Below are 12,854 nucleotides of genomic sequence, written 5' to 3' on the forward strand. Positions count from 1 at the left end.
GGTATATAATACATATAGAACGTCATACTAGTGCATTTGGATGTTTTGTATTGAACTCGAAGATGTCATAGGGGCAAATGTATGCAAGGGTTCTTGTTATACCTGACGGTCTGAAAAACACAATGAACTCCGTGGATGCCCAACTGGAATCAGTTGTTAGGGACATGTGATCAATCTCTGTGGCGTGTTGCTCATAGCGTGACCTCCACGACGGCCTTTGCTCATCATATCAATCATTAGATTGTTTGGTCCGCGTTCAAGTATGTTAAACAGCAAGTAGATTTGACGGAACATTGCTGAGTGTTTCGTTCAACAACACAGTCAAAACGAGGAAGATAATTCCATATGATATGCAAGTTCTTTATTTCCATGTATGCGATGTTTCTGCGTAGATGATAACGCTGTTATCCAAAAGGCAAACACAGTCAAAGGTTCTCGCTGGGAAAATGTTCACTGTAGCATGAAACTGTCACTGACGAACGAACGAACTAATCAGAGGAAGACACGAAGTACCAACACAAGTACATTAAAGCTGCATTGGTTCACTGACGATTCCATGTCACTAATGATCTCCAATACCATCACACTTGGAAGATCTGATCAGGGTGCCATGGCATCATTCAGAATCCATGTAAATATGGGGATATTCGTGACATATGAACACATTATGAGAACATACATGAATAAATGCGGTCATTAGCACAAGCTTGTCATCAATGGATGTGATTGTGTTATTCGAAGCACAAAATATATATATTGAGTTTGGCACTGACAACTACAGTTCAGTCATAGCAACAATAACTTCATGGACTGTACATAAAGTGATATATTCCTGATAATGTCAAATATCATTAAGACATCAACGTGCTCCATTTCCTTTACTTTACTTGTTAGAGTCACCAAGTCAAAGATTGTCAAACACAGTTTATACATAGATATACAGTTTATATCCTTATTGTTGAGATTCCTTCGTCTCTTCGTCTGGCAGATCCAGGTGTTTCTCTATCACCATCTGTTTCTTCTGGGCCTTGTTCCTGTAGTAGCAGCAGGTCGCCGACACAAGGAACACCAACCCCACGCTGTTGGCGAGTCCCACCACTGCTGCTATAGCGGGGAGGACGCGGGGGTCCTCAGGGGAAGCAACTGCAACACGAATTTAGTGATTCGTAACTACTCGTGTCATTCCGGCAAGCCGGATGGCGTCTCGTACCCCTCTCTTGGCCATGTTTACGACTGGGCCCTGTCTAAGCAGAAAAGGGGATGGAGATGAACAGAGTCAAGTACTATTACCAAGGAAAGATAACTCTGAATTTCCAAACATAACGTCGCCATAAAACTATAAAACCAACAAACCAACATAACTCATAGAATATCCTTTATCCCGTGGGCAAAACAGCAATACAGTCATTCCCTTTGTAAATATGTCAGTTTTTAAAAGTTTCTGATCCTTTAGCTCAATGTTTATGCTTAAATTGTACTTTGTATAGTTTAGCGAAGTTTCAAACTTCAACGGTGCCGCCATTTTCTTGCTTCGAAATGCGTTTTACTGCGATGATTTGATTGGTTTGCCACTATACATGGCAATATTGGGGTAGGATAGGGGGTACGGGTCTTCTTGTAGGTCACGGAAAGAGGCGAGTAGTTACGAATGGAATGTAGATTTACAAAAGCAGACAACTTCACCACGAAATACCATGTGTACAGTAACATGTTGGTACCTGTTTTCGTCAGAGATGTGTTTGACATAGATCTCTATGGAACTCATATATTTCTTCTCTGTGTGGAATCTGTGATTCTTTTCCATTGCAAGCGAAATATTACTTATCGTACTTGAATATCGATTTCTATTATTATTTGTCGTCTTGCCATGTGTACATTAACATTTGTTGTGACAAAACTCAGTTTCCGTTTGAAAATACTGCACGTGTTTGATCCGAAATCAAGAGGAACATCCGTTTTTGCACGTGTGTCATTTTGCCATATATTTAGACATCTCATATTGCTTTTACGTACGACATTTTACGCCAATGACCATTTTAACTAAAACATGCTCGTAGGTCAATGTTTTTATACCTGGCAATTACGGTTTACACTAAGGTTTGTCGTTTACATATTTGGAAATTAACGTTTTCACTTAGGTACGTCGTTTTCATACCTGGCAATTACGGTTTACACTTAGGTTTGTCGTTTACATATTTGGAAATTAACATTTACACTTAGGTACGTCGTTTTCATATCTGGCATTTACAGTTTACACTTATGTATGTCGTTTACATATCTGGCAATATTACGGTTTACACTTCGCTACGTCTTCTTCATATTGGGAAATTACGGTTTACACTTAGGTACGTGGTGTACCTTTCATACAGTCACTTATATTAGTTACATCGTTTACCAATCAGACAATCACAACTTAAACTTAGATAAGTCGTTTACCAATCAGACAACTGACACTTAGGTACATCGTTTACCAATCAGACAATCACAATTTAGACTTAGGCACGTCGTTTACAAATCAGACAATCACAACTTACACTTAGGCACGTCGTTTACCCATCAGACAATCACAACTTACACTTAGGCACGTCGTTTACCCATCAGACAATCATAACTTTCACTTAGGCACATCGTTTACCAATCAGACAATCACAACTTACACTTAGGCGCGTCGTTTACCAATCAGACAATCACAACCTACACTTAGGCTCATCGTTTACCAATCAGACAATCACAACTTACACTTAGGTAAATCGTTTACCAATTAGACAATAACAACTTACACTTAGGTACATCGTTTACAAATCAGACAATCACAACTTACACTTAGGCACATCGTTTACCAATCAGACTATCACAACTTACACTTAGGTACGTCGTTTACCAATCAGACTATCACAACTTACACTTAGGTACGTCGTTTACCAATCAGACAATCGCAACTTACACTTAGGTACGTCGTTTACCAATCAGACAATCGCAACTTACACTTAGGCACATCGTTTACCAATCAGACAATCACAGCTTACACTTAGGTACGTCGTTTACCAATCAGACAAGCACAACTTACACTTAGGTACGTCGTCCACATATCTGACCCTGAACCTGCTAGTTCCGGAGAGAGGGCTAGATGTAAACTTGAGTAGTACAGCGGAGTTGGAGCTGGTCAGGGTGGTGTTACTGGACGTGCACCAGGTCGCCAACACGGGGCTTGTCGTGCTGTTACCTAAGAGACAGGTGCGTATAGTACACAAGTGAGTGAGTTGAACGCACGCTTTTTTTTCAATAAATTCACTTTTTGCTCAAAATGGTTTTAGTGAGTAATTTGACTTAAGGCTGCTTAGAGTATTTTTATGTGTGTAAGCGTTTTAATAATAAGAAACTAGAACTTAAAGTTGTGCCAACAATTTCGAAACAAAAGCGGTTTCTTGTGTGTGCTTTTGCGCTGTATCTGAATATAAGTGGCTACTATTCCGAGCGTCACTGTCAAGTAAACATCTCATAATACTACAGGAACCCTCTGTACTCTCACCGTCAAACACGGTGATGTTGTCAGAACAGTCAGTAGGGAGGGAGTGGTCGAGCAGTTCCAGGATGACGGCGTGACCACCCGGTGAGGTGACCAGGTACACGCAACTCAGATTCCTGCGGGCAAAATTATAACTGTGGTATTAAACTGAAAAAAACGGTCACTTGGAACTTATTAGCATCAAACAGACATGAGCGAGTGGACAGGATAACACACACAGTGTACCCATGTACAGAATCAAACCCAAGCCTTCGATGTGACGAAGCCAAAGCTTTAACCACTTGCCCACCTTACCGTTCACTGAACTGAAAGCATATACCTTGCATAGGGAGTCGGATAACCTGGTGATTCCAGGAACTGGTCTCTCCCCGATGATTCAAGATCCGTAGTCCCGAAGCACCTGTTGTCTGGAAAGTAAACATGTCATATTGCCTGAAAATGTAAGTCTTGGTGAAACTGCAGTAGCATGTTACCTTAGAAACATATCACGTGGTACGTTGAGGTCACGTATTAGGTTTGTTTTAATCTCTTTAGTTAATACAACAGGTAAGTTGGTCAAAAATGGATGTATTTTTCTATCAATACTTTACTGACGTGAGTGAGTGAGTTTAGTTTTACGCCGCACTCGGCAATATTGCAGCTATATGGCGGCGGTCTGTAAATAATCGAGTCTGGTCCAGACAATCCAGTGATCAACTGCATGAGCATCGATCTACGTAATTGGGATACGATGACATGTGTCAACCAAGTCAGCAAGCCTGACCACCTGATCCCGTAAGTCACCTCCTACGTCTAGCGGGGGTTACTGAAGATCAATTCCAACTATATTCCAATACTATTTTCCAGTGGAAGGTTTTAGTGACGTCGTGAATGAACATAATACATAGAACGCATAGAACTACAATACACGACATTATGAACGAAGTTAAGTACGAGGGGTTTTCTCTAGCACAACGAATATCATCCTCTAAAATTAATTAACAGTAATAATCTAAATCAGTGTAAGACACAATTTAAAAAAAAAAGATTTTTTTAAATGAATATAAACTGCAAACTGTATCCTTGATTCACCAAACACCAAAGTATGAGATACTAACTGGAGATACCCATATAGATACAACAGTTGATCAGAACAATGAATGAGATGGTTTTGTTGTGCTAACGCCGTTATTAAAAAACACTTGCCTTATAACGGTGTTAGTATCTGCACGGAAACAAAGCACTCATAGAAGTTGCCGATAGAATTATCTCCATTGTTCTTCCATCAACCTCAAAATATCATTTAAAGAAGTTATGTGGAAATAATGACATAAATAGGTAGGAAATATGACTACATTGAAATAAGGACTCCTCCAGTGAATATTTCGTACGAATTAATGATGAACGATCTTGTTTTTATGCATATATTCGTATCTTATGTTGTTACTTATAACAACAGTAACATGACGTTTCGGTTACTGTACCTTCCACTGCGGAGTATTCCCACGTGACATGAACGAAGTGCCCGGCTGTTGAGGCGACGAGTTCCACAAAGAGGTAAGCAGATGTACTTGAGAAGACCGGCGGCCGAGTGAATCGCTGACCACAGTATTCCCCGAGTCGGGGTGACGACCGGTTGTATCCTGGGTGGTGAAGTGAATGAGTGAGTGGGTGTGGTTTAACGCTGGTTTTAGCAATATTCCAGCAATATCCAAACTTGGGGACACCAGAAATGTTATTTACTCGTTGTACCTATATGGGGAATCAAACACAAGTATTTTGCGTTACAAGGCTTTATATCTTTTGGAAGAATCAGCTTGAAAATATATGTCACCAAACATAGAAGCTTCAAACACAACACACGTGGAACAATCAGTTCTTACTTAATTCATCACATTCTGCAATAGCAGCAGCAGCAGTAGTAGCAGCAGCAGTAGTAACAGTAGTAGTAGTAGTAGTTGCAGTAGTAGTGACAGTAGTAGTAGTAGTAGTAGTAGTAGCAGTAGTAGTAGCAGTAGTAGTAGTAGTAGTAGCAGTAGTAGTAACAGTAGTAGTAGTAGTAGCAGTAGTAGTGACAGTAGTAGTAGCAGTAGTAGTAGCAGTAGTAGTAGCAGTAGTAGTAACAGTAGTAGTAGTAGTAGTAGCAGTAGTAGTGCAGTAGTAGTAGTAGTAGTAGTAGTAGCAGCAGTAGTAACAGTAGTAGTAGTAGTAGCAGTAGTAGTGAGCAGTAGTAGTAGTAGTAGTAGCAGTAGTAGTAACAGTAGTAGTAGTAGTAGCAGTAGTAACAGTAGTAGTAGTAGTAGTAGCAGCAGCAGCAGTAGTAGTAGTAGTAGTAGTAGTAGCAGCAGTAGTAGTAGTAGCAGTAGTAACAGTAGTAGCAGCAGTAGCAGCAGCAGCAGCAGTAGTAGTAGTAGTAGTAGCAGCAGCAGTAGTAGTAGTAGTAGTAGCAGTAGTAGTAGTAGTAGCAGCAGCAGCAGCAGCAGCAGTAGTAGTAGTAGTAGTAGTAGTAGTAGTAGCAGTAGTAGTAGTAGTAGTAGTAGCAGCAGCAGCTGTCCATGCTGTCCATGCGCCATGGTCCAATGGATAACATTTCTGCTATCGAGTGCCATAAAAAAAAAGACTTTAAATAGATATTATTTGTTGTTTTCCTGAATGACTCTCGATATTAAGAGGATGAAGCAAGGACTTATCGGGTCGCATCGGAGTATTCTGTTTGCAGAAGTCTAGGATAGTACAAGCAGTCGTCAGTACGTCTCTAATGTAAAAACAATGTATCATTAGGCCACATTTAAGTTCACCCGTGTATGTGTTCAGAAACGTAAAATATGACCATTCTGTTAATAAGTGTGCATGTTGCAGCCTACTGACCGTCGTACACCACGAAGTAGTCGCCGCTGCACTGTACCCCTGCCCTTCGGACCAGGTTGCTGTCCTTAAACGTTAAACTGACGAGGCTGTCTGCTCCAGTCGCCTTCAGCCGGAATGTACACTGGGTAGAACTGAAACAGAAGCTTGTCTGGTGAACGTATCCTCTTGTACGCTTTGGTTTATGGTACAGGTGAGTGGGTCAGTGATGTTGTGCGTTGTAGTATATAGCACACACTTGAGTTGTACACAAGACCGGGGACGGTGGGGTAGCCTAGTAGATAAAGCGTCGTTCGTCACGCTGAAGACCCGGGTTCGATTCCCTACATGGGTACAATGTGTGAAGACCATTCCTGGTGTCCCCCGCCGTGATATTGCAGGAATATTGCTAAAAGCGCACTCACTCACACAAGACTGAGTAAGCTGATCCTCGTGTTAGTGTATTGACAGCCATCCGTAGCTCACTGTTACAGCTGGCGATGAATGTGGACACGTGGTGATACAGTGCACATAACCCCACAACGACAGAAGACTGAACATGACGACACCTGACAACACTCACTCACTCACTCACCCATTCCACTCATACAGTTACTATTTTTACAGTATACAGTCCCCAGTGTTTAATAGTGTTATCGGAGTGTACCTTGTCGTTCCCTGGAAGACAGGGAGGTCCATGCGGAGGGTGTTGGTTTGTCCTGATACCATGATATCGTTAGGCTCTTCCTTACATCTGTACCCTGTAACGAGAGCAAGTGTGACATTTGTACTCTGTAACATATGTGTAACATCGACACTGGCAAGCAGACAATTTAGAGATGATAACATTAGGCACGCACAGTCTACATACCATTAGTAAATACAATAATAAGTCTCACATTTGACCCTCCAAGGTTATGCAAGATAACATATACATTTATCTTGCCTCACACATAAATGTCGCTTTCTGATTGACTGAGTGCTCTTCTATTAATATTATTTTCAATGTATCCCGCTTACCAATCGAGTAACATTTTTTCCATGTAACCCGCTGGGAATGCCGATCTCATTTGGTACTTCGTAGTGGTAATTCTTTATCTCAAATAACATTGAATCACGTATGGTGTACGGAAATTACCGATGTTTTGCGAATGCAAATCGCTGGAAGGGAGGTAACTCTAAATTTGTTTTTCTTGTCTTGTCGTCTGGTACTCCATACTATGATCCGATATCCGTATCAAAATTATCATGGAGGTGTTCGCTTAAATATACGTTGTTCACTGGTCCTTTCGGGCTCAGGGAACATATACAAACATCGAGGGTACATCAGCCCATGCCCTCCTCGAGACCAGTGAACAACTTATATTAACATGTATTTAATCAGCCCCACCACCGTTACTTGTATGCTGGTATAATGTACATGTGCCTTATTTACCCAGCTACGAAGAAGTTTTGAGGAACGCTAACTAGATCTGCTCGCTACTGTTGGCTGTCCAGGAAGTAGCTCACCTTCGGCCTTGACCTCCACCAGGTATCTGACCCCAGGGCCGTCCACAGCTTGCCCAATCACCAGCTCCGTCTCTTCAGCTCGGTAGTATGGCTTCCCCTCTTCCGAGCACTTGGGTTGGTGCTGGAAGTCCATAGTGTCAGCATCTATCAGAGTGAGCGAAGCCTATGAACTGACTTGAAGCTGATAAAAGTGGAATTATGATAAAACAAACCACAGTTACTTCAGAAACAAAACTATCAACTGATTGAACAACGTTCGGTAGCGAGCGCACGTGGTTATCTAAACTGTGTGCCTGCTTCAACCTGACAACCCACCTACCCTTTCTGGTCAGAACAGCTGTAACAGCGCTTGTGGTGTTCACCGTTCAGTTGTATTAAATTGTACAATGACGCACGTCTGTATTTTTTGTATTAAATGGGGCTGCGGGGGTGGCCTAGTGGTTAAAGGGTTCACTCGTCACGCTGAAGACCCTAGTTCGATTCCACGCACGGGTACAATTTCTGGTGTCCACCGCCATGATATTGCTGGAATATTGCTGGAATATTGCTGAAACCGGCGTTAACCCATACTCACTCACTTTGATTAAAGACCGCCTCCGTGGTGTAGTGGTTAGAGCGTCCGCCCGGAGTGCGGAAGGTCGCGGGTTCTATCCCCGACCGCGTCATACCAAAAGACGTTAAAATATGGTACTTGTTGGTCCCTGCCTGGCGCTCGGCATTAATTGGTACAACAAGGACTGGTCGGCTCGGAGTCAGTATAATGTATCTGAGTGGGGTATTCATGCTTCACTGCGGCATGGTATCTCAGTGGGCTAGCACTATAAAACCAGCGTAAGTCTGGACTAGTACAAGCAGCCGCACATACACATACACACGCATGCACGTCGTCATATGAGCGAAATATTCTCAAACACGACGTTAAACCCAATTCCACCACCACCACCACCACTTTGATTAACAATAACTGAAGCGGCCTTAAAAAGTGACCAAGAACAGGCGTCAACCCGCCTCTTTCCCTATACCTCTCCTTTTCTGGAAGCACGTACGGTGTAACTCTCGGGGTATCGGTACTCTCGTATGTGCTTCTCATCTCCAGCCTCACCCAGCGGAAAAACAAATACAACGAGGAGAATGATGTCATCACAAATGGGAGTACATTTCCACAGAAAATTGAGATGAGAAGACTTGTTTAAATTTCACGGATTGAAAATTCAACTCGGGCGTTAGATGGGAAACACAGAAAGAATACGCATATCCTTTTGACTAGCACCATATGGGTACAATGTGTGAAGTCCATTTCTGGTGTCCCCCGCTATGATGTTGCTGGAATATTGCTTAAAGCGGCGTAAAACTAAACTCACTCCCTTACTCACTTTTGACTAGCACGGGTACCACGGGAACCTTAATCCCAGGGCGTGTTCCTCTGACGGAAGTAAAACTACAGATTTTACAACTGTATAGCCACTACAACCGAGTTTAGTCATACCTACATGAAGAGACTTGTATGTAGTTGACGCCGCACTGGAGGGGTGTCACTGACGTTGACGCCAGGACAGTGATGACCAGGCTACTGGACAGTCCGAGTGACCGGATACCGGCGGACACGGGGCAGGGCTGGCCACTGTGAAGGATGCGGGTTACGGTCAGACGGATCAGGCAGCATGAGTGAGCGAGTAGTTACACATGGAAACACATCTATGTACATCAGAAATGACCTTAAACATGCTATAAGTGAATGACTAGACATTCAGAGGCGCTTTATGCATAGTCACAGCTCTCCCATGATCGTCACACATTGTATATTCTACGCGAACCCATTTCTGCGGTGTGACAAAGCTTTAACTCTAAGCTATAAATGCATATAAGGCGTTGTGGTTGCGTTTAGTTAAGTTGCGTCCCTTAAATGGACCACGATCCGCGTAGTCGTTGATTCCGATTCTTAATAAGCGAGTGTTTGGTTATACAATGTCAATGTCCAAAGTTGAGATGAAGGATGTGATATAAAACTGCACTTCTGGGTGTTGGGTCACATAAATTCCTCTATCATCATGTTGTTAGTAGGTAAAGCGTTGGCTCGTCACGCCGAAGAGTATTGCAATACATGCGCCTTAACATCTTCTGCTGCATCAGTTGAAACTTAACCATGTACCTACTCTTGTGTCCAAGCATATACCTCAACAGTAAGGCAAATTGTCGATACATTATACTAATAAGATATGTAAGTGATGCTCTCTGAACCTGACAAATACGGATTACAACAAAAGCCTCGTACTTTGTTGAGGTAGTTTTAGTCCCATTGAAACACAGGGGCGTAGCTTCTATTTATGAAAAGCCCGGGCTTACACGATTGTTGCCCAAAAGGTTGGGAAAGTGATTCCATAGGCAAGCCCTCAATACTATCTAAATATAACGCTTTGCACCTATCGGGCAAACACGAAAAATGGCTTGCTTCGCGCCTGAAACACCATAACGATATATCTTTAAAGTGGTTGTACTCACTCCAGTCTGAAAGAGAATGGTATCCACATGTAGACCGGGCTGAAGGGAATCTGGACAGTCGGGAACACACCGCTGCCACAGTCTCCTGGAACACCACGGGTCAAGGCTGAGTCTATGTGTAGGGAGTGTGTGGGTGTGAGTCTGACAGACAGATTGCTTACTTACGTCTCACCATATGTACATTAGAATGAATAATACATGTAAAATATACAGTAAAAATTATAAATGTACATACTCCATTCCAATCATGAGATAAAATCATGAGATTGATAATCTGTAAGATCTTTAAAGTTTCGTTATATATATGACTGCAAGTAAGTCTTTAAAATTGTACCAGCACCCGCTGTTCTCTTAAGATGGTCTGGAATCACCTGGAAAGCGTATTGTTACCTAGGTTACCCTTCAACGTGTGTCAGTTTGATGTTACCTAGGTTACCCTTCAACGTGTGTCAGTTTGATGTTACCTAGGTTACCCTTCAACGTGTGTCAGTTTGATGTTACCTAGGTTACCCTTCAACGTGTGTCAGTTTGATATGAGGCACGCTGGAGCGTGGTCTGTTTCATGCTGTTGATCACTGACTGGTCCAGACTTGGATTATTTACAGACCGCCGCCATATAGCTGAATATTGCTGAGTGTAGCGTTAAACAACAAACCAACCAGTCGTAGTGGCGCTGGTGTTTCTCAAGCAAAATCCCGGTCCACGTCACGTATTGTTTTGGCACCGAGGAACAGTTTGTCTTCTTCCACCTACCTGATGCTCTGATCTGTCTGTGCACCATGACACCAAGCTGTGCTGGACTACGGGTGTCGACTGTCTGTCTTCTTCCACCTACCTGATGCTCTGATCTGTCTGTGCACCATGACACCAAGCTGTGCTGGACTACGGGTGTCGACTGTCTGTCTTCTTCCACCTACCTGATGCTCTGATCTGTCTGTGCACCATGACACCAAGCTGTGCTGGACTACGGGTGTCGACTGTCTGTCTTCTTCCACCTACCTGATGCTCTGATCTGTCTGTGCACCATGACACCAAGCTGTGCTGGACTACGGGTGTCGACTGTCTGTCTTCTTCCACCTACCTGATGCTCTGATCTGTCTGTGCACCATGACACCAAGCTGTGCTGGGGTACGCGTGACGACTGTCTGTCTTCTTCCACCTACCTGATGCTCTGGGCTGTCTGTGCACCATGACACCAAGCTGTGCTGGGGTACGGGTGGCGACTGTCTGTCTTCTTCCACCTACCTGATGCTCTGGGCTGTCTGTGCACCATGAGACCAAGCTGTGCTGGGGTGCGGGTGGCGACTCTCTGGGTGAGTCTGGTCTGAAATAACAGCGAGCGCCCGGGCTGTACACGGTGGTGAAGCCCGTGTCAGTACACCACAGAGCGATGGGGGCACTGCTATTTGACGTCCCTGCAATACGAGTGATAATATTTAGCAACAGTGCAACAATACCACGGCTGGGGAAACCCAAAATGGACATCACACACATCAAAATCAACGGACTTCACAAAACATCGTCGCCAATACCACCAGCACAACAGCAACCACCATCACCACCAGGGGCGTGGTGAGCGAGCTGGCTAAAGCGCCAGACTAGTGATCCAGCGGGCATGAGGTGCCGGGATCGAGCCCACCTGTGACCGGGTGTAAAACCTTGGAGTCAACTTTGTGTGCAGACTCTTTCAGTGTTGTCACAACCCCTAGTGTACAGCACACAAATCTGTGCACTTAAAAGAACCCACGAATCCGTTGGTATGTGACCAGATGGTTGCCACATGAATACGTGCAAACATCTAGTTGTGGGTACAGCAACGTGCAGTAAACTTGGATAAAGTACTGTGACTATGTGTCCCAGTCCACCCAGCTGTGCATCACCAGCACCAATCAGCACCAACACTACCACCAGCACCATCATCACCACCATCACCAACACCATCACCATCACCATCACCAATCACCAACACCATCATCATCACCATCATCACCATCACCATCACCATCACCATCATCATCATCATCATCATCACCATCACCATCATCATCATCACCATCACCATCACCATCATCATCACCATCATCATCATCATCATCATCATCATCATCACCATCATCACCATCATCATCATCACCATCACCATCACCACCACCACCATCATCACCATCATCACCATCATCATCATCACCATCACCATCATCATCATCATCACCATCACCCACCAACACCATCACCATCACCATCACCATCACCAACGTCATCACCATCACCATCATCATCACCATCACCATCATCACCACCATCGCCAACACCAACACCAACACCACCATCATCATCCCCATCACCATCACCAACACCAACACCACCATCATCATCACCATCAACATCAACATCATCATCATCACCATCATCACCATCACCAACACCACCATCATCATCACCATCATCACCAACATCACCACCATTATCACTATCACCATCATCATCACCAACATCA

At 43.6% G+C, this 12,854-nt stretch overlaps 1 protein-coding gene across 3 annotated transcripts; it reads right to left on the reverse strand.

The window, feature by feature from the left end:
• Positions 1-344: 344 nt before the first annotated feature.
• LOC124290923 (cubilin-like) lies at positions 345-11,767 on the reverse strand. 3 transcript variants are annotated; one of them, XM_046727765.1, is made up of 11 exons: positions 11,603-11,767; positions 10,358-10,442; positions 9,349-9,479; positions 7,859-8,002; positions 7,017-7,110; positions 6,374-6,504; positions 4,990-5,148; positions 3,846-3,933; positions 3,530-3,642; positions 3,068-3,223; positions 345-1,143 (listed from the first exon to the last, which is right to left on the reverse strand). In XM_046727765.1, the coding sequence occupies exons 1-11, from the start codon at positions 11,628-11,630 to the stop codon at positions 953-955; spliced, it is 1,320 nt and encodes a 439-aa protein (XP_046583721.1). In that variant the 5' UTR covers positions 11,631-11,767; the 3' UTR covers positions 345-952. The 3 variants fall into 3 exon arrangements, with proteins under 3 accessions (XP_046583721.1, XP_046583722.1, XP_046583723.1); XM_046727766.1 differs by lacking the exon at positions 11,603-11,767 and adding an exon at positions 11,521-11,581; XM_046727767.1 differs by lacking the exons at positions 9,349-9,479; positions 10,358-10,442; positions 11,603-11,767 and adding an exon at positions 8,881-9,326.
• Between the last annotated feature and the right edge of the window lie 1,087 nt (positions 11,768-12,854).

Source organism: Haliotis rubra, unplaced genomic scaffold (genome assembly GCF_003918875.1).
Source record: "Haliotis rubra isolate DU_JTF1 unplaced genomic scaffold, ASM391887v1 Scf478, whole genome shotgun sequence".
Classification (NCBI taxonomy): Eukaryota; Metazoa; Mollusca; class Gastropoda; order Lepetellida; family Haliotidae; genus Haliotis; species Haliotis rubra.

Excerpts from the sequence above, each read along its gene's own strand:
- LOC124290923 (XM_046727765.1), bottom strand. The coding sequence starts at position 11,630 with ATGGTGCACAGACAGCCCAGAGCATCAG. Across the intron at positions 10,443-11,602 it reads CAGACAGCCCAGAGCATCAG|GAGACTGTGGCAGCGGTGTG; the intron begins GTAGGTGGAAGA and ends GTGGTGTTCCAG. Across the intron at positions 3,934-4,989 it reads GGAATACTCCGCAGTGGAAG|ACAACAGGTGCTTCGGGACT; the intron begins GTACAGTAACCG and ends TTTACTTTCCAG.